At 45.5% G+C, this 20272-nt stretch overlaps 3 protein-coding genes and 1 long non-coding RNA gene across 7 annotated transcripts in view; 2 read left to right on the plus strand and 2 right to left on the minus strand.

The window, feature by feature from the left end:
- Positions 1–2644, plus strand: part of SPG11 (SPG11 vesicle trafficking associated, spatacsin) — a 29733-nt gene extending 27089 nt beyond the window's left edge. The window contains exon 34 of the mRNA XM_082061055.1: positions 356–2644. Within this exon, the coding sequence (XP_081917181.1) occupies positions 356–536 (181 nt within the window). The 3' untranslated portion in view covers positions 537–2644. The remainder of the gene's footprint in view (positions 1–355) is intronic.
- On the minus strand, positions 1895–12190 carry EIF3J (eukaryotic translation initiation factor 3 subunit J). 2 transcript variants are annotated; one of them, XM_082061057.1, is made up of 8 exons: positions 12034–12190; positions 11857–11957; positions 6359–6416; positions 6051–6142; positions 5476–5590; positions 4343–4501; positions 3442–3515; positions 1895–2896 (listed from the first exon to the last, which is right to left on the minus strand). In XM_082061057.1, exons 1-8 carry the CDS (start codon positions 12059–12061, stop codon positions 2768–2770), a joined length of 756 nt encoding a protein of 251 aa, XP_081917183.1. In that variant the 5' UTR covers positions 12062–12190; the 3' UTR covers positions 1895–2767. The 2 variants fall into 2 exon arrangements, with proteins under 2 accessions (XP_081917183.1, XP_081917182.1); XM_082061056.1 differs by having other exon boundaries at positions 1895–2899.
- LOC309443794 lies at positions 11855–12836 on the plus strand. Its single transcript, XR_014184860.1, has 2 exons — positions 11855–11978; positions 12528–12836. It is a non-coding gene; the product is annotated as an uncharacterized lncRNA (long non-coding RNA).
- Positions 12837–16860: 4024 nt separating this feature from the next.
- The window catches only part of CTDSPL2 (CTD small phosphatase like 2), a 38710-nt gene continuing 35298 nt past the window's right edge, over positions 16861–20272 (minus strand). For all 3 annotated transcript variants that reach the window (XM_082061458.1, XM_082061459.1, XM_082061460.1), the window contains 3 exons: positions 20024–20150; positions 19341–19436; positions 16861–18810 (listed from right to left, as the gene is read on the minus strand). In XM_082061458.1, the coding sequence (XP_081917584.1) occupies positions 18745–18810; positions 19341–19436; positions 20024–20150 (289 nt within the window). In that variant the 3' untranslated portion in view covers positions 16861–18744. The remainder of the gene's footprint in view (positions 18811–19340; positions 19437–20023; positions 20151–20272) is intronic.

The following is a 20272-nucleotide window of genomic DNA, read 5'->3' on the forward strand; positions in this document are numbered from 1 at the left end:
AGAGGAGCAACTGTGTGTTCAGTCACATGTAAGTCTGAGTGCTGTTGGAACCTCTTACGTGATAAAGCATCATGTACAGGGACTTGAGATCTATTCAGCTGCTTAAGTGTATCATGGAAATAGCGCATGCTCTACCATTCCTATTGAGCTGGACATGTGGGGTGCCTGAGGGCTGGTCAGATCAAATCTTATTTTAAAAAATGAATTAGTGCAAAGTAAACAACCAAGACAATCCAACAAACATGTTGAACAAAACCTCTTTTTAAGTAATATATTTCTTATAGTTCTATAGCAAGCTAGTCTTACAGTCATTGTTTGTAAAGTCTATTTCAATTATATGGACAATTATTTTCAGAGTTAAACACCACCTGCCAACTGATGCTGCTCTGAAAAATCTGAAGAAACTGCTCACGTACTGTGAAGATATCTACACATACTACAGACTGGCTTACGATCACAAGTTCTACGATGTGGTGAACACGCTGCTGAAGGACACACAGACCGGCTGCTGCCTTAATGACATGTTGTCCAACTAGAGTCCAGCACCTGGCTCCACAGGTACCGGTGCCACAGCTCCTTGCATAGGTAGTACTGGTTCTTTAACAGATATTTTTATTAATTACCTGCTTACAATAATATGCTGCTATGTAAAAGTTCCTCCAGGAAGCTGGTGGTCATTGTAAATATTTAAAATTCTGAGGCTGTATTAACCTAAAATCGTGTTTTGTATAATAAATCTCTTTACAAAATACTTGAGTAACCAGCAAATAGAGACTTGAACTCAGGCGTGTGGGTGATGGATCACCATGGAAATTGTAACTAAGCTGACAAAAGGCTGAAAGAGAATGTGCAGAACATCCAGGAGCTTGACAATGAAATTAGGACAATCAGTAAACTCCTTTGAAAGTGTTAGAGACTCACTAGGATGATCCGGCCCTTGATTCTAGTCTGATTTGCCTGGTTTTGTTTTCTAACTTAGTGATAAAGTGAAATAAGTCTTGCACAACTCTGAACAGCAAGTACTTACCTTTGCTGCTGCCTTGGAGTAACCATTATTAAATTTGAAGCCCTTTCTATGCTCAGCCAGTCCGACGGGGCAGACAGTTGGTATGGAGCAAGTTTACGAGAGTGGGTCTGATTTAACTGCAGAGGGGACAAGACTTGGATGCTGCTTCAGGCAGAATCCCCTGCAGTTGGGATTGTGTGTGCTCAGCCAGAGCTGACACAACAGAGCTTGTAAGTGCAATTAAATGATATCGTACTAGACATTATCCTAGCAGAAATACAGTTGCCATAGCAACCAAGTTAATCAGCAAAGAGATGCTAACTTGGATTTATACCTTAGTCTCCTTTGGGTTGCTGAATGCTTTCATGCAAGCAACCGCTCCATAGAACAAACATTTACTTGCACAGTATCTTAAATGTGCAGTGGCTGCTCTGGAAGTTGTACACAGGTAGACACAGGACAAGTCACAGCTCCTTTGATAAATAAAACATTCATGCAGGGATATGAAAGTCCAGTTCTAGTCAGTCTCCTAAGACCAAATGAACTAGGCTGGCTGTGATTAGACCAAGTTAACTCCTAGCTAGCAAGCCTTAACAGGAACTGTCAAGGTCATGGCATGAAAGGAGAGCTTGGAGCTGTGCTGAGAATGACTGTCCCTGAGCCTGGAACAATTTGGGACCATTTCCAATGGGGAAGGCAGTACACGTGGATCCCGGCTGTGTTGGGAACAAACACCTGAGAAAAGCGCAAGCTGTACCTGCAGGACTGGAACACAATACCTGGTAAGAGCCACCCTCAAATACACCAAGGTACGTATGAGCCGCTGAGTGCAGCAGTTCCAGTAAAAGATGAAGTTCCTCAAAAGAACTGGTCCCAAGGCAGCCACAGTGAAGTCCTCAATAGTGATTTTTATTAAATTAGTTGCTTTATAAAACATTGCAGATGTCATAGTTGTTAACATAACAATTTGCCCAACTGTAACTGCTGCAGTTTGCTAAGCAAGTTTTTGTTTTAAAATGAAGGAAAATGGCTGAGTTGTGAAAGATCTCCCACAACCCATAAAAGACCAAAAGGAAGTTTTGTTTTCTTACACTTAAACCAGGCAATTAACTGTTAAAGAATACCCAACCCATACAGCTGCATTAGTAGAAATTTAGATGAATGGAAACTAAACTTCATACTCAAGACACAAGTTGTGTTTTTCAAAGCATCTCTCCGTGCCCTGACCCACCTGGTGTTTGCACGTCAGGCCCTGAAGCAGTGGGGCTCTCGGCTGCTGCGTGTCCTCCCGCTGAAGTCGGCAGTTCCCTGCACAATATACTGAAAACCTCAAGCTCTAACTCAAGACAAAGCAATTGTAATACTAAGTGCACACCACGCCTTGCTGCAAACTGCTGCTGTCACCAAACAAGTCACCCTGGAGGTACAGTTAAGGCCGTATCGCTGAGCTGTGCTGGTTATAATACTTTTTGTCTGTTGGAATTAATTTCCAATTTACTTGCTGTTACTATAAAATAGCAACAGTTACCATTATCAGAATATTGGGGGGTTGAACTCCAATTTGCAGAGGTTTTAAGTGTCCTCATTGTAACCCCCCCGGGTGCCCAGTGCATGAGCATGGACCTGTCCAGAGCTCAACCACCAGCACAGAGATACTGCAGTTCTGATTGTAGCATTTGGCAGAATTTAAAGGAAGAAAAGTTGTGCTACATGTTTAAGGGATTGTGGGCAACAGAAAGACAACAGAAGGGGAGATTAATGTCACATGAAGTCTTCAAAGTCTTGTACGTATTCTCCATCGTATCCTCCGTAATCAGCCAGGTCATCTTTCATAGTAGCCTTTAAACCACCACCAGGCACAACACCTTTTTTCTTCTTTTTGGCTTTATTCTGCTTAAAGAGGAAGAGCATGTTTACTTTAAAATCCATACTCATTTGTCCTGACTCTACAGTAACACCATGTCTCTGAGGGGTGAGCATTCGTGTGCAGGTGCCTTTGCCACCATTTCTACCCCTCGTTTCCTCCCACAACGTGACCTGCTCAGGTAAAGCTGTGACATTTCCAGGTGTCCCCCAGCTCCTGCATCACACACTTGCCCAAACTATTCTATGATTTATTATCTGTTGCCTTTCATCCTGTTCTACATAGACTCTGAAAAAGCAAAACTAAGCAAATGCAAGTCTGGTGTTGAGTTCTGTGACATTACCAACTGATTTTATCCCCAGTGTGGCTGAGCGTCTTCCTTGCAAAAAAATGAGAGTTTTAGACAAACTTACAAAACATTTCACAGTAAAGTTTTTTTTCAGTGGATTGTGTAGGTGCAGCTTTCAGTGGTTGACCAAACTGATTTACATGAAAAGCCAGGAGAGAAGAGTATAAAAATTGCACTTTGCCACATAAGCCCCTTCGCTGCAGAAATACACACAGTTCTTACCTTTTCTTGTTTTTGTTTTTCACTGCATAGTACTGTCAAAGTATTCGTGATCTTTTTCAGATCATCAACTTCCACTGCATCAGGGAAGAAAAAAAAATATTCCTCAGCAATGTGGTTCTTAGAAGACAGTTAAATAATCTCACATCAACATTCTCTAAAAACTAGAAATAAGCATTAAGTATAGGCAAGTACTTGATTGAAATAATCAGAACACAGACTGGGTAATTCACAATTACTATTTCCCATGGTTCCTTGTAAGCAGCTTGAATGTTGTAGAAGGTAAAACTTGTAAATTAAGAGTTACTGAACACAGAAGTCTTAATGAGGAGGCATTTGAACAGTAAAATATGGATACACTGAAAGCCAGTAAAAGATATCAAAAGTACTTCAGCCAACCAGAGCAGTGGGAAAAAAAGAGTTTGAGTTCTTGTGTCTCTGTATCATTATATGTTGAATTCCAGAACAATTAATTTTGCAGTCCTGGAGTTACATGAACTGAATTTTATAACAGTTTCCCTCCAAATGAGCTACTCAAGTTATCTGGCTCAGAGAACTTTTTAAATATTATTATTATTATTTTTTAAATGGCTTCAAGAAAAACATGCAAGATTTAGATCAGCATAAAAATTCCCACTTTTGAGGATGACTGCCTTTAACTCCAAGACACACACGTCTTTAACTGACATGCAGAAACTCTTGGACCAGCACACAGCCTGTAAGAAAGTTTGTGGGGATGGAACTGGATGCTGCTCAGGGCAACAGATTAGTCCCTCATTTAGTGTAAACTACACAGTGCAAACCACAGCTTGATTTAATGTTCGCTGCACCAGCATGTTTCCAACTTCAACTCCACTGCACTGTTGGTAGCAGCATATTCTAGGATGTCTTTGGTTTAACTTACATGAAATACATACGTCTCGAACTAACGCTTCCAAAAAACTGGCGTAATGTAATGATTTTTCATATTGTGTGATTTTCTCTTTTAGTAGTTTGCCAAATTCCGTAAAGTCGTCTTTTGAAGAGGGATTCATGGCATCTATTCCACAAGTGTTATTTATACCTGCACAGAAAGACAGAGGAATTGCAGAAAAAGAGCTGTGAGTGTTAAGAGACCACCCAGACACAGCAGCAACTGCTGGCACCAGCTCCCCCCTCACCCCGGCTTTCCCAGACCCAGCCCGGGTTTGCTCACACCAGCTCCTGCCACACGAAAGGCAACAGCCCCAGCTCCTGACCTGTGCAGAAAGAGGTTTTCCTGCAAAACTCAGGAATTGGAAGAGCCATTCCCGTTTGCTGCAGCGTGTCCTACATGAAGCTCCTTTCCTCTTAAATAATTCCTGTTTGAGCTCCTAAGTGCAAAGTTGAGTTGGTTCTTCACAACTATGTTCAATTCCCCCCAGGCCCTGTCCTCCTTCAGAAGCCTGACAGAGCAGAATTTTCCCTGAGTAATAACCTGTATAATCCACTATAATCAAGGAAACACGCTTTCATGTTTGAAGCACGCTGCTATGAATCAGTATCTCTGCTGGTTCCACCAAAGCACAAAACCAGACTGATCTGCTCCAGGCCTAGGCCGGAACACCAGCTCATCCACTGACCCAACTGGCTCGCTCGACATCCAGCCCATTGCTCAGACTGCCCCACGTCAGCGTGTGTGAGCTGTGCTGAGTCGTGCTCAGCCAGAGCCTCGTTACATCCAGCACCTTTTAAGGGTTTTTTTTCTTTTTAAACACTCATCTTTTTACCAGAAGTACCAATATGTTGGAAAATGTAGTCACCTCTTTTTCCTGTAACATCCTACCAGGACTGTTAAGAAAAAGCACCTTCTACTCTAAAGATGTTTTTGTGGTTCTTGCAACTAGTCCTTCGCACCCACACATGCCTCCGGTAGTTTGAATTTAAACCCTCTTTATTCTCACTAACGCAACCTGCACCTGCTCCGACACCAAATCCTGCTCAGCTCTTTTTGGAGGGTATCTTGACATAACACAGTTTTATTTAGAGGATCCAGCTCTTTTGTGCACTTGCACTTACCAAAAGTTTCTTTTGCTAACTCAAGGTCTGACTCCTCTTGTAATTTCTTTAGTCGTAGTTTGTCTGCTAACTGTTCTTCTGGTGTAAGTTCTTTATGTTCCTCTGGTGCATCTAACTGAATTTAAAAAGGCATATAGAGAGAATGTTATATTTCTTACCCTTGAGCAGAGGTAGGATTAAAAAAATCCATTTTTTTCCAGTGCCACCTGAGTCGCTTCTGCCTGAGTCAATAAACCCCAAGCACGTACAAACCCAAGAACCAGCCCATGAAGTACCACAATGCCACACAATAAATCGCTCATTTTACAAGAAGCGGGAAGAAACAGCCTAGCTTTCAGTTTCACACCTCCATGTTTTATCATGTAGCACTTACAAAAGAAACAGAGATAAACATTATGCCAATAACTGGTGTAAATTACAGAAAATTAAAGCTGACATCCCCCAGATGTTATTAAGTATAAGGCTTAAGTTTGTTTTATCAGACTAGTCAAGATCTTTACAGTTCTTGTTCAACCTCAAAATAAAAAAATCCTGCCCTCTAAATTTCATGAGACCTGGAAGAAATAAGGAGTTACCCTTTTTTTAAGCTCCTCTTGCTTCTTCTTCTGTAGCTTTTCTTTTTCTTTAATTTTTTCTGCTATTTTCTTTTTTTCTGAAACCTTTGGTTCTGTAAAACATTGAACACCACAGCACTTGAGAAGTCTACTCATTTTACTGCTGAAACACCAATCAGAGTGAAAGGCACAGAGCCCAGTTACTGGAATCCCAACATGCTTTGTCAAAAAAACCCAACCCCATTAAGAGGTTTTGATTCTTCAGATATACTCAAGACAGACAGAGTCTGTTCTGATGCTGCAAACAGAGCCACATGTTTAAGTCTTACCTTGTTTTATCTCTGTCTCCTTTACTTCTTCCTCTTCCTCCTCATCATCCCAGTTATCCTGCAAAATAAGTTTTAATTAAGATTCTTTCACACATATTTTCTACTTGTTCAAGTAACAAGAAAAGCATCTCACACGTAAGCTCTCTAAGTGCTCACAGACCCACGACTGTTCTGTCCTGGGGTAGGAAGAGGCAAGAGCTGTACGGGGACTGGCTCTGGGGAGCTGACCCCAGGTGTTCCAGGGCCAGTTCTGACCATGAAAAAGGCAGCCTGTAGCATCACAACGCTCACGTCAGCATAGTTACAAAAGCAAAATCACGAACAGTCAAATCAATGCCCACAGTAAAACTGAGTTGGTAACAATTCCTTTGATTACACAGTACCAGATGCTGGAATGCCAGGGGGTGCAGGCAGGTGGTGCAGCCACTGCTGGAAATCCACAGCTCGGCTGAAACCACCTGAAACCCCAACATGCTGTCACCACCGCAGCCCTGTTCCCTCCCAGCGCCACCGGCGTGTCCCTGTCCCGGGGCTGGGACTCTGCTCCTGGGGCTGCACGTGGGACAGGACATGTGGACACAGCAGCCACCAGAGCGCGGCTCTGACCAGCAGCTTTCTAAGAGCCAAAGGAGCTCTCAAAAGACTCTTCCCACAAACACATCACCCAGATGTTCTCCAGCAGCCACCATGTTCTCCAGTGCAAGGCACGTTCAGCCTCAGCCATGGTGTTCGCAGTGACTCTGCCTCCAGTTTGCACCTTCTCAACCAGACCCCGAGGAAACACGTTCTCTACAGCACTGACCCGCTGCTGTCACCTGCAGGCTCGGCCAGCGGCGACTCGGCAGCTTCTTCCTGACACCTCCCTGCGTTTTGGCAAGACCTGTCCTTGTCCTAGTGCCGCTGCAAATCCAAGCGGATGGCATATGCTTGCAAATCCACACTCTCAAACTGAAGTTGCATCATGTGGGACCCAGTGTGTACACACCACCGGTTAAAGAATCTCACAGGAATCTCATTTTCGTTACCTGTTTCGACTCAAGTTGCAAGCTTAAGAGAGTACATTTGCCAAGACCTCCTTTACACAAAAATCACACTTACTGTCAATACATCATTATAGGTAAGCTTGAAAACCATAAATCCCGATTTTTTTTATTTCCACCTCACAACAGTAATGCAGGAAGTCACACACGCTATTTATTAATCCCTAAGGGTTGCTACTGGCACGGCAAGGTAAGAGACATCGGCGGAAACGCTCAGTATTTCACTGCGACACACTGATCCAAGCAAGGAAGACACCCGAGCTCATCTACCAGCTGACTCGAGTTAATTGGCACTTGTACGGGATTCAGCTTCCCTTCCACATTCCAAGAGGCTGACTTGAATTTGGAGCAGCATTATTTTAGCTCCTATCTAATTAAGAGTTTGTTACACCCACTTCTTAAATAGCTCTTGTCATGATTGCTCTATATAGCTTGCTGCCTCATCCCCTGCCCTGTCCTTCACCACAGATTTCAGAATGACACATTTCAGGGTGCAGAGACCCAGCAGGGGGGCAGCCTGTCTGTGACACTGAGGGGCTCGGGGACGGAAGGGAACAGCTGCATGGCCAGTGGGGACGGAATGTCTGTCATCATGTTGGGAGCCCCTGCCCTCGGTAACGTCTCCCAAACGTACTGATGTCACAGGATGGTTTGGGTTTGAGGGACCTTCCCAGCTCCCCCAGTGCCACCCCTGCCATGAGCAGGGACATCTTCACCAGCTCAGGTTGCTCAGAGCCCCGTCCAGCCTGGCCTGGGATGTCTCCAGGGATGGTTCATCCACCACCTCTCTGGGTGACCTGGGCCAGGCTCTCACCACCCTCAGAGGCAACAATTTCTTCCTTCAATCTAATCTAAATCTCCCCTCTTTTGGTTTAAAGCCATCACCCCTTGTCCTGTCACTACCTGCCCTTGTGAAAAGTCCCTCCCCAGCTTTACTGCAGGTCCCTTCAGGCACTGGCAGCTGCTCTTAGGTCTCCCCAGATCCTTCTCCAGGCTGAGCACCCCAACTCCCAGCCTGTCCCATAGCAGAGCTGCTCTAGCAGGCCCTTGTCCCTCTGATGTTGGGGGCCCCAGAGCTGGACCAGCACTGCAGGGGGTTCTCACCAGAATGGAGCAGAGGAGCAGAATCCACATCCCAACCTGCTGCTCACGCTGCTGGTGACAGCCCAAGGACATGGGTGGTTTCTGGGCTGTAAGTGCACATTACTGGGTTGTGTTGAGCTTCTCCTCAACCAACACCCCCAAGTCCTTCTCCTCAGGGCTACTCTCAACCCATTCTCTGCCCAGCCTGTGTTTGTGCTTGGGGTTGCCCTCACCCAGGTGCAGGACCTTGGACTTGGCCTTGTTGAACACCATGAGGTTCGCACGGTCCCACCTCTCCAGCCGGGCAGGTGCCCCTGGATGTTCCGTTCCCTCCAGCGTGTCGGCCACACCGCTCAGCTGGGCGCTGTGGGCAGATGTGCTGCGGGGGCACTTGATCCCACTGTCCGTGTCACTGACAAATACGTTAAACAGCACCGGTCCCAGTGCTGGCGCCTGGGGACACCACTGGTCTCCACTGGGACATCGAGCCATTGACCCCAACTCTGAGTGTGACCAGCAGCCACTTCCACATCCACTGAGTGTCCACCTGTCAAATCCACGTCTCTCCAACTGAAAGCCACGGATGTCATGAGGGACAGTGTCAGATGCTTTGCACAAGCCCAGGTAGATGAGGTCACTGTCTCCTCCCTCGTCCACCAACGCTGTAACCCCGATCTCAACTGTAACCAAAGGGACGGTCGGCTGCCGGGAGCTGACCCGCAGCCCCACCAGCCAAACACCACTGGGACCGGGGACGGGAACCGCCAGCTCGGTGTCACCACAGGAAACGCTCCTGGCCCAGCAGCGTGGGAGATGCCACGGCCGAGAACTCACTGCAGACACGCGGGGGCCCCAGGGTGCTGAACACCCGCTCACCCTTCTCCAAGAGTGTTTTTTACCACTCTCTTGGAGGAAAAAAAAATGCTTTAGTGCTCTTTGCGCTAAGTAAATCAAAGAGGTCATCTTTGTTCCAAAACATCCACTAAAGTAACTTAGAACTTTGAAGTACTTTCACAATACTCATCTATGCACACTTTCCTAAAATAAGGCTATTGAAAACATCTTTCATTTCACATACATAAGCCCTTAAAGAGAGCAACTCTCTTATTGTTTCATGTGCTCCATATGACAATGCACATTATTGCCCCAAAACCAGAATATGTGACTGGAAAGCAACAGGTCTCCAGCACTGGGGTTCCAGCTAAACCTGGATCTCTCCCTCCCCGCCAAAGGCCAGTGCCAGGCCAAGGCTGTCGCCTGCGCGACAACACGCACACCGCTCAGCTTTAGCTTTGTTAAGCACAGAATTGCCCAAAAGTAAAAGGATGCAAACGCCTTGGCAGGAGGCCCGTCTGCTGGGGGACACTGCAGAGAAGTTTTGTTACTGATGAAGACACTAATTTTAAACCCAGGTAAGGAAAAGTTTCCTGAACTTAACAGTTATTTTAAGTTCATTACTAAAAAAATCTTCCAAAATAAACCACAGGATCTGGATATACAAACCACATTACGAAGTGTGAAATATCAACCTGGAGACAAACTCATGGTCAGAAAACACTTTGTGCTTCTATTTTAGACCAGGTCATTTTTATCACATTTTTGTGCCCAGGGTAGACCCGTGCAAACCAGGTATTTGGAGCCAAAGCAACCACCAAGCTCAGTCCTGTCACTTTCAGTCTTTACATACAAAGAGCAAATCAGAGTAGAATACACCAGCTTTCTTTGCTGGCCCGGTCCTCCTCTCTAGACGCAACTCCAGTGCTACAACCACAATCCCTCAGAGAGTTAAGTGGCTGGATTCTTACTACAGGTGCAAAAACTTTTCCTTTATTCAAACAGCCACACAAAGCACAGGTGTCCTCAGAGAATAAGACTCCTGGACACATTCTATGGTAGCAGAAGAGTTTCTCACTTCCAAAGGCAGAAGGAAAAGCAAGCCTCATATACACATATACAAATTATATATATGCACATATAGTTACATGCTAACCACACTCTTGACAAATGACTGTAGCTACTGTACACAGAGATACTTGTAGTTACTTTGCCTGCTGTAATGTGACACCTGTGATAACTACAGGGTGGGGGTGTTATTAAGAGGGAAAATGGACAGTCTGTAACTTACATGAATTTGTTAACTTTTTAAAAAAAAAAATATTAACTACTTTTTTTTAATAAAAAGAATACCCACCCTAAGCTCCAATGACAACTGTGTTGGTGTTTTTCAGAGGTTCTGGTAACACAGTCAGTGGCTTAAATGAATGCTCACCACGTGAGCCACAACACTCCACTCCAGAAAGCTTCACATGGTGACCACCCTGCAGCCACCAGGTCACCTCCCGAGATTGTCTGTTACAATATCTCAGCAGCTTGTTTTGAAACAAAAAGGACTTTTTCAGTCCACCTATTTCCATTCCTTACATTTCTGTGGCACCCACCAGTTAGTCACCCTGGCTCACTACTGGACAGCTGGAAGTAAGCAGGAGAACACCAGCTTTTATGGCAGGTCTGCTTTCATCAGCATCAGAAATGAACATCCACACATTTTTGTACTGATTCCATGCAGACATCACTCTCTGGAGCACAGTAAAAACCTGGTCCAAGCAGTGCCTTAAATGAACACGTTTTAAGTGACCTCAGCACCACCAAATCTGAAACCGCACCGTGAGGTTGCTGTACTTTCCAGCTGCGGGTGGTGGGGCCTGGGGGCGTGAAGAAGTAGGAAAAAGGGTTGGCAAAGAGATGGTGCCACACAGGAGATGGTTCTGGTGAACAGCAGGAGCAGGAATCCAGCAGTGCTGTCATTAAACACAACTCTGATGTCTTGCCCAGCACATTAGACTCAGAACTGCGAACCTCAGAGGCTACAGAAAGCTGCAGGAAAGCGCCCAGCAGCCTGGCAAGAGCTGGGAACAGCAGGTGGGTCCCCAGAGAACACAAGACCCCTCCTCGGCCTTGAAAAGCGTCTGTCTGTCCGTCCGTCCCCTGGAAGAACCAGCGCAGCGGGAACGAGCCCGGGCAGAAACGCCGGCCCCGAGCGGGGCCCTGGGGCAGAGACCGGCCCGTTCTGCGCTCTGCGCTGTGACCTGGCTGGGCCCGACCGCTGCCCTTTCGGGGCACCCGCATCGCCGCGAGCCGCCGCGGAGCCCCCGCCGCCCCAAGGGCCCGGCCCGGGCCGGCGCGTCACCGCCCGCACCGCCCGAATCCGGCCGGCCCGACCCCAGCGGGAGGTTCCCCCCGGCGCCCCCGCCCGGCCCGCGGCCCCGCACACGCGGCACCTCACGGCACAGCCCGCGACGGGCCCGGCCCCGCTCCCCGCTCCGCTCCCCCCGCGGCCCCGCCACGAGGGCCCGGCCTGGGCCCGCCCGGCCGCACCTTCACGTCGTCCTCCTCATCCTCGCCGGCCCAGCGGTCTCCGGCTACTCCCGGCACCAGCCGCTTCGCCACCGGCTCCACCACCTCGAAGCTGTCGGCGTCTGTGGGGGAGAGGAGAGCGGGTGAGCGCGGGCGGGCGGGCGTGGGCACCGGCGGGGCGCGGCGGCCGCCACTCACCCCACGAATCCGCTGCCTCCGCCGCCATCTTCCCCGCCGCGCCGCGACCGCCGGCACTCGCAGCAGGCACGGTGAGGCAGCCGCGCCAGAGCGGCCCCAGCCAGCGCCGCGCGCGGGGCACGCCGGGACGGCGGCGAATTGCCGGGGGGCCGCGCCCCGCCCGCCGAGCCCCGCCCAGCGCCTTGAGGGGCGGGCGGCCGCCATGGCGGGAGCGCGGGGCTGCCGGGCTGAGGGGGTTCTCCCTGCTTCCCCGCGTCCCTCACCCCGGCAGGGCCGGCTCCCTCAGCGCCCGTGGGCGCGGTGCTCCCCGGGGGAAGGGCCCTTCCCCGCGGACGCTATCGCGGCGCGGCAGCTGCGGCCAGATGAGCCGCGCCCGGCGGGCCAGAGCGGCCCCCGGAGCTCCCGCCGGGGACGGGGCTGGGGGGAGCGCTCACACAGATCCGGGGGTCGGGGCGTCCGCTGCGGGGGAATAAAGCGGGCGGTGCTTTGAACAGGGTGACACCACAGAAATGGCATCAGCTTCCAGAAATCAGCCCCGGGCAGGGCGAGCTGGGCCTGCTGGTGCTGCTGCCCTGTCTCCTCCAGGAGGAAGGGCGAGCGCGCTCCCCTGGACAGCCCTGTGGAAATACCAATGCGCGGTTCCAGCAGAGCGAAGGGCAGAGGCCGGGAAACGGCCCGGGTGCTGGCCGGAACTGCTGCAGCTGACTTGTCCTTCAGCTGGCGCAGATTCTTCTTTTTCTTTCATAAAACAGAGCAGAAGTGTAAGTGCCACCTCCAAGAGTACAATTAAAGCTGGAAACATTCACTTTATCCAGTTTACTTCACCTCCGCCTCCCAACACTCTGATTTCTGTGAGAATCTGAGCAATTAAGGAGAAAGGGAGGAGATATTTTTGTCTGAAGAGAATAAATTTAGAACATGTGTCTTTCATATAACAAGTGGAATGATCTATGATACTACATGTTAGCTAGAAAAAAAAATTACTTCCAAATTTTTGTGATTTTTTGTCATTACCCATTTACCAGGCAATATAAACAATAGAGACACAACTACAGATCAAATAGTGGCACAAGTTCCATCCTCACCAAGGGGTTTCACAAGCTCAGTATGCTGTGAAGATAATTATGAAACGGCCAAGAACTGTGCAATGCCAAAGAGCATATTAATTGTAAAAGTATTATGTCTGAAGTTTTCTGCTTAAGAGGAGAAACAAAACAGAAACGATCAGGCCCTGTGGTCATTTTACCAGAGATCCACGGAATGTGCCTCACACTGAAAACCAGATTCAAAAGAATCTGCTGTGACAATTTTGGTACATAAACCACATCTATTTTTTTTCTTGTTTGGTCTCCAGTATCCTTAGTTTTTCAAACACAGATGCCACGCATCTTTCTGTTTTAAAGGCTGAAAACTGAATGAGAAACATCCTGCTCTACAGGAAAGAGTCTTCAATGAAGGATTATACTAGCTAAAAATCATAAACAGTAGCCAGAACATAAATATTTAATATAAATCTTTATGATTTGATATGCTAGAAATGATTGCAGAAGAAACACAAGTTTGTAGAACATGAGTTCTCTTCCAATTGTATTTTACAAGATTCAGCCTATCAGTACAGTGGCATATTTACAAGTATCAAAAAATAAAGCAAACCGGTATTACATTAATGGTCAAGACAACCAAAATAGTGATGTGCTTCACAAAATGTGTACAAGCTCCTCCTTCGCAGACCATCCTTGCTTGTTTCCAAACAAAATCTCACGCAACCCATTTTTTTTTTACTTATTATTTTTGACATCATTATGACTCCTAGCTAAGAAAATGATGCATCTACGCTACTTCTCATCAGCCATTTATCAACAAATCTCTGAGAGCAGACCTCTAGTGTCTTCCAGGCACTCAGTGACACTGAAGGAATGCAACCGTTATTTTTTCCATAACAATTGTCTTCCCATGACCTACCACAATGGTAAGGGCTCTGCACCTGCAGCGCTCCTTGCCACAGTCACTCCGTGTTGCTCCAGGGGCGATTTTTGGCCAGATCTGCTCCCAGCACAGACTCGCTCAGCACAGGCAGCGGGTGACAAAGGTGACGCAGGGAGGGATGGAGAAGCTGGCGAGGAAGGTCCCAGTCCAGGCCAGCGGGGAACTGCACCCCCCACTGCCATCCTGGGTTCTGTCAGCCTGCACAGTTAACTTCACACTATTCACAGAATGGATTTTAAAGTCCCTTTTAACTCCAATTCTCAAAATAATCTTTTTGTCTGAAGATCCTGATGGTAGACCTTTGATGGATTACTTCTCCCAGAAAAAGGTGCTTGTCTTCCGAAAATGAAGACATTTCTCTCGTTCTTGGGCCGTGAACAATTGGCTGTGCACTGCGGTCTAACCCTCAGCCTGTGCGTCTATGATTGCTTTTCTGCTTGTATTGGTCCTTGATAGTGAGTTTAAGAAGTCTAATGGCGTGAGACATGGAACTGGCAGGAGACATGGAGCTGGTCTGACTGCAGATCAAAGGTACCACCCGTCGTCTCTGCCGCACTGACCAACAGAAGCCTTTCACCAGAAATATGCTATGTCACCCAACACTCTGCTTGCTGTGGAAGACATTATTTCAATTAAAAAATGATGAGTTTCACTTGGCACCTGTTGGAACAAACTTCTCCAACTGAGCTGACATCACACCAGCAGGAATTGTGTTTTTAAATTGACAAGAGATTGTGAGTGTTTACTTTCTGGCCTTGACTTCTTGAATTCCTTGAAGTTATGTTGTAGCTGTCTGTACTGCGTTGGCATTAACTGCCCATGGAAAGGTTGGCTTTGCCAAGGGGCTCTCCCAGGCGGAACTCAATGAGAGTGCAGCCAGGGGACAGGAATGCACGGGGAGCTTTTCTAATTCCCCACGCTCAGTCGTGCTCAGCGCTGCTCCTGTCCTCGCTCGCAGCAAGAGGGACCAGGAAGGACGGCAACCATGATGCCCTGCAATGCAGGCAGGGGCTTGCTTTAGCTTTTATATCAATTGTGAAGGTGAGAATCACACAATCTACTTTAATATACTAATGATAAGCTGTTCATTCAAGGTGGTTTAGACAAAGAAGACTAAAGGGTCTGATCTGCAATACAAGACTTCAGGGAAGCCAGAAGCAGGAGGAAAAATAAAGGAATATGGGTATTTACTCCGTAGAGTCCCAATGTTTTTGTTTCTGGCCATGTTTCTGTACTGAACAAGCCAGCCCTGTGGCTGCAGACACAGGCCCACATTACTGTGCTGCTGAGGGCAGACGGTTGATGGATTTCCCCCCGCTCCACCTTCTCAGCCCTCTCCCTTCAGGGCTTGACGCCGTCCCAGCTGTTCCAGTTCAACCACCGCCCTCCAGCTCTGACGGCGACAAGAACCACGTCTGGGGAGGGGGACACTGTGCGACCAGCAGTGAGCGGGAGCAAACTGGGGCAAACTGTCCTGGCCCCCCCGCCAGAACTGCGCTGCGTTCTCCAGCACTGCACTCGCACAGCTCGGCGCTGCTGAGAAAGAAGAGATGTGTCCTGAGCGGGCCTTTGCTGGTACCACTCTCGGTTTGGGAGATTTTTAATCAGCTCTTCAAACATTCAGGCTTTCTGATACATTTCAAAAGTAACAAAAAAGTGTTTTCCTACACAGATGGAAGGTGAAATGAATCAAAGGCAGAAAGGAAGCCAATAATACCAGGGTGAATGCTATTCTAGCTATATAGCAATATAAAGAAAAAAAGAGATTGAACATGTATTGCCAAAACAAGTATGGAAGATGTTATTTTGCTGTCAGAACCAAGAATGCTCAAACCTAGAACAGAATACATATGGACATGTAAAATTAACATGTGATTACCGCGATCGAGCAAAAGACCACAAATGAAATAATTAAGAACTTTGGAAATATGATGTTGTGTTTTCTAAAAATACATAAAGTTGGAATAAATGATACAGCTACAAGATGAACTGCTGGAGTTGCGCAATTCTACATTCAAGACTCGAGTGACGCACGCAGGGACTCCCCGGCTGGCAGGGGTGACAGGCTGAGCCACTCACGTCAGAACAGCCGAGTCCCACCCAGGAGACTCAGAAATGAAAATAAACCCCCATGGATTGTACCTCTGCTCCACGCAAAGACTGTTCATGCCAGAGTGTTTGACACTTTTAGGAACTTACATTTTGAAGCAGGTAGACTCATTCTGCAAAGAAAGCTCAGAATGATAAATACCAGACTTGCAGCACATTAAAATATTAATATTTAATATGTTTACTAAGCAGTGTCTGTTATTTTTGCTGTGCATCTATGTAGAACTAAATCCCTCCATTTACATTTTTATTTCCCTCACTGATCTGATCGTCACAACACAGATACAGCTGTAAAGTGCAATGTATGCTTTGGTTTCCTTAACTAAAGAAGCACTTTGAGAATGGTTTTTGCCAAAGACAGGACCATGTGTGTAAGGACACTATTGGAACAGGTGATCTGCTCTTTACAGGCAGAGAAAAGCGATGAACTACTGAACAAAAACCGTTTCATTCTGCGAAACTAGTGAATTTTAAAGCAGTTCTATTATGTCAATTACTTGGAGAAATTTGGAAGAATTCCGCATTAAATAAGGATTTACTGTTAATCTAATTAAAAATCTCAGATTTACGTTGTAACAAACAACTAAAAAATAGTTGGCAAACCATGTTGTAATTCAAATACAAGCTGACCATTTTCAAAATCTATAAATATTTCCAGAACCATCTTATCAACATAAAAACAGGAAGGAAGGGGGCTGGTTACAGGGTTCACACGCTGCGCAAAAGCATATATAAAGGTAATGTTATGTACATTTTATTTCAATAAAGACATAAGACAAACAGCGTAAAGATGCCCAGATGCCCTAAAGATAAATACATTTAAAAGATTCTCATTAAAATGAATCTGTAGTATTTCTTTCCTGCAAGCAAAATACCTTTCTTTAAATACAAAAAAAAATCAGTATTCTGAATTACAAATGTTTTCACTTTTTTTGCAGAAAATCTGCCATGATGATTTTTTTTTTTTTAATGAATAAGGATTTTCCACAAAACAGGCTTGCTCTACATGCTAATTTTTTAAACAGTTCAGTGACACAATGTGCTAGCTACATACACAACAGATAATATAGTAAGAAAACACTCAACCTGATGAAAAGTTAAAATCTTCATTAATACACTGGAAAAAGTTGACATAACTCATGCCTTTTAAAATCAAAAATACAAAAATTAAATGTTTTGCTAAAAAGATTTTCCTTATTTTAAGGACTCATTTGAAAATGAAGCTGCATGTAATTTGTACAATAAAATTGTACAAGTAAACAGGTAATATACATAAAAAATTAATTGACATACCTCTCAATTATCAGTTGTCCACCTTTAATTTCCAATACTGTACTTTCTTAACAAGCATACAAAATATCAAACTTCTCTTTAGAAAAAGTGCCATTCTGTGACATCTTTTACACAAAACCACTCTGAGCCTGTGGCGTTAATGCAGTCGAGAGGCGAAGCATCCTGACCCTTACCAACACTCCTTTCCATAAAAAGCCTCCAGCACAGGAGGGTACACACCAGTACAAAAATATCGGCCTCTGGCGGGAGCTGCACCGGGACCACGGCTCACAGACCATTCCCACAGCAAACCAGTCCGAGGGCAGCTGGGCCGTCCTGCCAGGTGCAGCCGTGTCCCCCGGCACCGCCGAGCAGCTCAGAGCGCGACCCCGCGCATACCGGGGCCGCTGGAGGGAATCGGGACCCACCTGCGCTCCCTGCGCAGCCCACGGATCCGTCTCCATCGGCTGTGCCGCCGCGAGCTCCCGTCTGTCCAGCGCACACGCCATCACACCGCTTCCCAATATCCTACCAGGCATTCTCAGAGTCTTCTTACCTAGCCAGTCTCTTGATTTTTTTTAAAAGATTTCAACTACAGTAGAATATTACAGAAAGAAAATATAAATGCAGGGTTTTTTTCTTTCTAAATGAAACTTACGTGGACTAAAAGTAGAGAATACTTTTAAACAAATATACAGTATGCAGGCAGACAAAGCAGGAAAACGGCCATCCAACTGTTTAATAAAAAAAACTAAGAAAATTTGGCTATTTCCAGAAAAACTATGAAGCGCCTCAACTAAAAGGAATGCATAATGAAATTCTAATCTAATACAGGTCAAAAGTGTAAAAAGGTTATAAACCTGAACAGGAAAAAGAAAACAACTTTTACTGGCCATTCCTGTTGAAATGAGAATCTGAAAAGTAACAGAAAAGTGGCTACAAACCCACTTAGAGCACCGAACAGAGAGAAAATAAGAGTCCATTTTCAATCTCTGTTATATCATAAAATCCTGTGTTTCTACAGGTCAAACTGCTGGTGGCAGAAACAGAATTCTTTATAAACTGCAGATGTCCTGTACATAAAAAAATTTAATTGGAGTCGCACTAGTTCTAAAGACTGTTCTGTTCTAGCCTACCTACTGCGCTGTACTGGATTGTTCTGAATGGATCCAACCTCCGATGCACAAAGTCTCTTTCTGTAACCCTTGATTATTTTTGGGCACCAAAGATAAGAAAAGCAAGACGGGGTACAAAAATGCAAAATTTCAACAGTAATGGCAATGTTTTGTTTCAGTCCAAAAGGGTCCTGCATTTTCTCCCCCTTCAGTAATTCGAGAAAAGGCTTTAGTCTGGGGGTAGCAAGTCATGCAAGCGAAATCTGTCTCTGATGTGAGGTCGGACATCTTCATTCTGGAGGAGAGAAAAGAAAAGGTGCCAGTTTTAGGAGAATAAACACATCTATAGATCAGATTTTAACAGGGTCTATTTTCTAACACCACTATTTCAATATAACAAAATATAAGCCATGAATATATGTAATTACAAGAGCCTTACAGAAAAAACTATGTAACGTTCACAAGAAGTTAGGAGTAATTTCTGTGCATTTTAAGAACAAAGGCACACATCATAGCCAACCATAGGCATTATTTAATCTAAATGCCTACAGATTCTCAATTTCATTATAATTGAGGTTACAATTCTCCATTTTTTTGATCAAAAGCAGTCAGAAATAATGATGTTCTGTCTTTTACTATGTAAATAAGTTCTTATGCATACTTGAATTACTGCCCAGAGTATCCTTTTCAAAAACAGACATACATGACTTAGCAGTCTACATCTCAGCAGCTCTGAAAATCTCAAAATACATGACAATACTTAAAAGAGCGAACTAACATATTGGGCAGGGGCCTGGGGAAGAGCCAAGTCAAGGAAACACTTACCAGCTCTACAAGTTTCTCCAGAAATGGAATCAATTTTAGGAGTTCATTGTCATTTTTATCCATGAACCAGCTTTCTATAGGAATTCCATTTGAAAGCTGAAGTAAAAATTAAAAAATCATCAATACATGATTTACAGTTAACTTACCTAAGAATATTGTGAAATAGCATTTTTGGGAAAAATGTTTCCAAGCTAGAGTTTATTAATATGTACTTTTCCTCTGAAGTTTGTATTAATTTCCAAAATATCTCCTTCCTTTGCATTCATCACTATAAACATTTCCACACGGAAGCTGAAACAGGACTAACTCTAAAAGCTCTACTGAACTGAAAAGCATTGGTATGTTGAGAAAATGTGATGTTAAAGCACACGAGGACACTGTCCTGGCTGTACACAGCTTGTGCACATGAGGGCTCTTCAGAAATGCAGAATGAGAAATAAACCCGACTGGTCACACAGTCTGCTCGTGTAACAAGGCGCTCAGTTTGCACTTGATCAGATCTTCATAACAATAAGAAAATATAAGTAAACCTGTGTGATTTGTTACAGTTGGGTTCATAAACTTAAACACAAACCTGAGCACATAACTTAAACAAGAAGTTAAATCCCACTGCAGCGTTTGGCCACCTGCTCTCAGGAAGGTTTTGCCGTACCTGAGGAGTTTGCCGACAGCAGTATCCTTACCTGATAAGCAAAGGCTTGCGGTGAATTGTCAATTATGATCGTTTTTGAAAGATCTCTGCCAAGAATGTTTAAATCTTTGATGTAATTTCCTTGTACACAAACACAATGCTCACGGAAAAGTCGATGCCTGTGATTGAAGTAAAATACTTGTTAATGAGACAAACCACAACACCGACATTGCACAGGGGAAGAGTGAACTTCGCCAAATGTTACCCAGGATTTTCTCTTCTGATCCACTTAACTCCTTTT

This window comes from Streptopelia decaocto (assembly GCF_964273445.1).
Source record: "Streptopelia decaocto genome assembly, chromosome: 9".
NCBI classification, from domain to species: Eukaryota; Metazoa; Chordata; class Aves; order Columbiformes; family Columbidae; genus Streptopelia; species Streptopelia decaocto.

What these genes read in the sequence shown, in the direction of transcription:
- EIF3J (XM_082061056.1), bottom strand. Translation starts at nt 12,061, where the DNA reads ATGGCGGCGGAGGCAGCGGATTCGTGGG. An exon ending in GGAGACAGAGATAAAACAAG is followed by an intron (nt 6,143 to 6,358) that starts GTAAGACTTAAA and finishes AATGTTTTACAG; the next exon opens with AACCAAAGGTTTCAGAAAAA. An exon ending in GTTAGCAAAAGAAACTTTTG is followed by an intron (nt 4,502 to 5,475) that starts GTAAGTGCAAGT and finishes CTTTCTGTGCAG; the next exon opens with GTATAAATAACACTTGTGGA.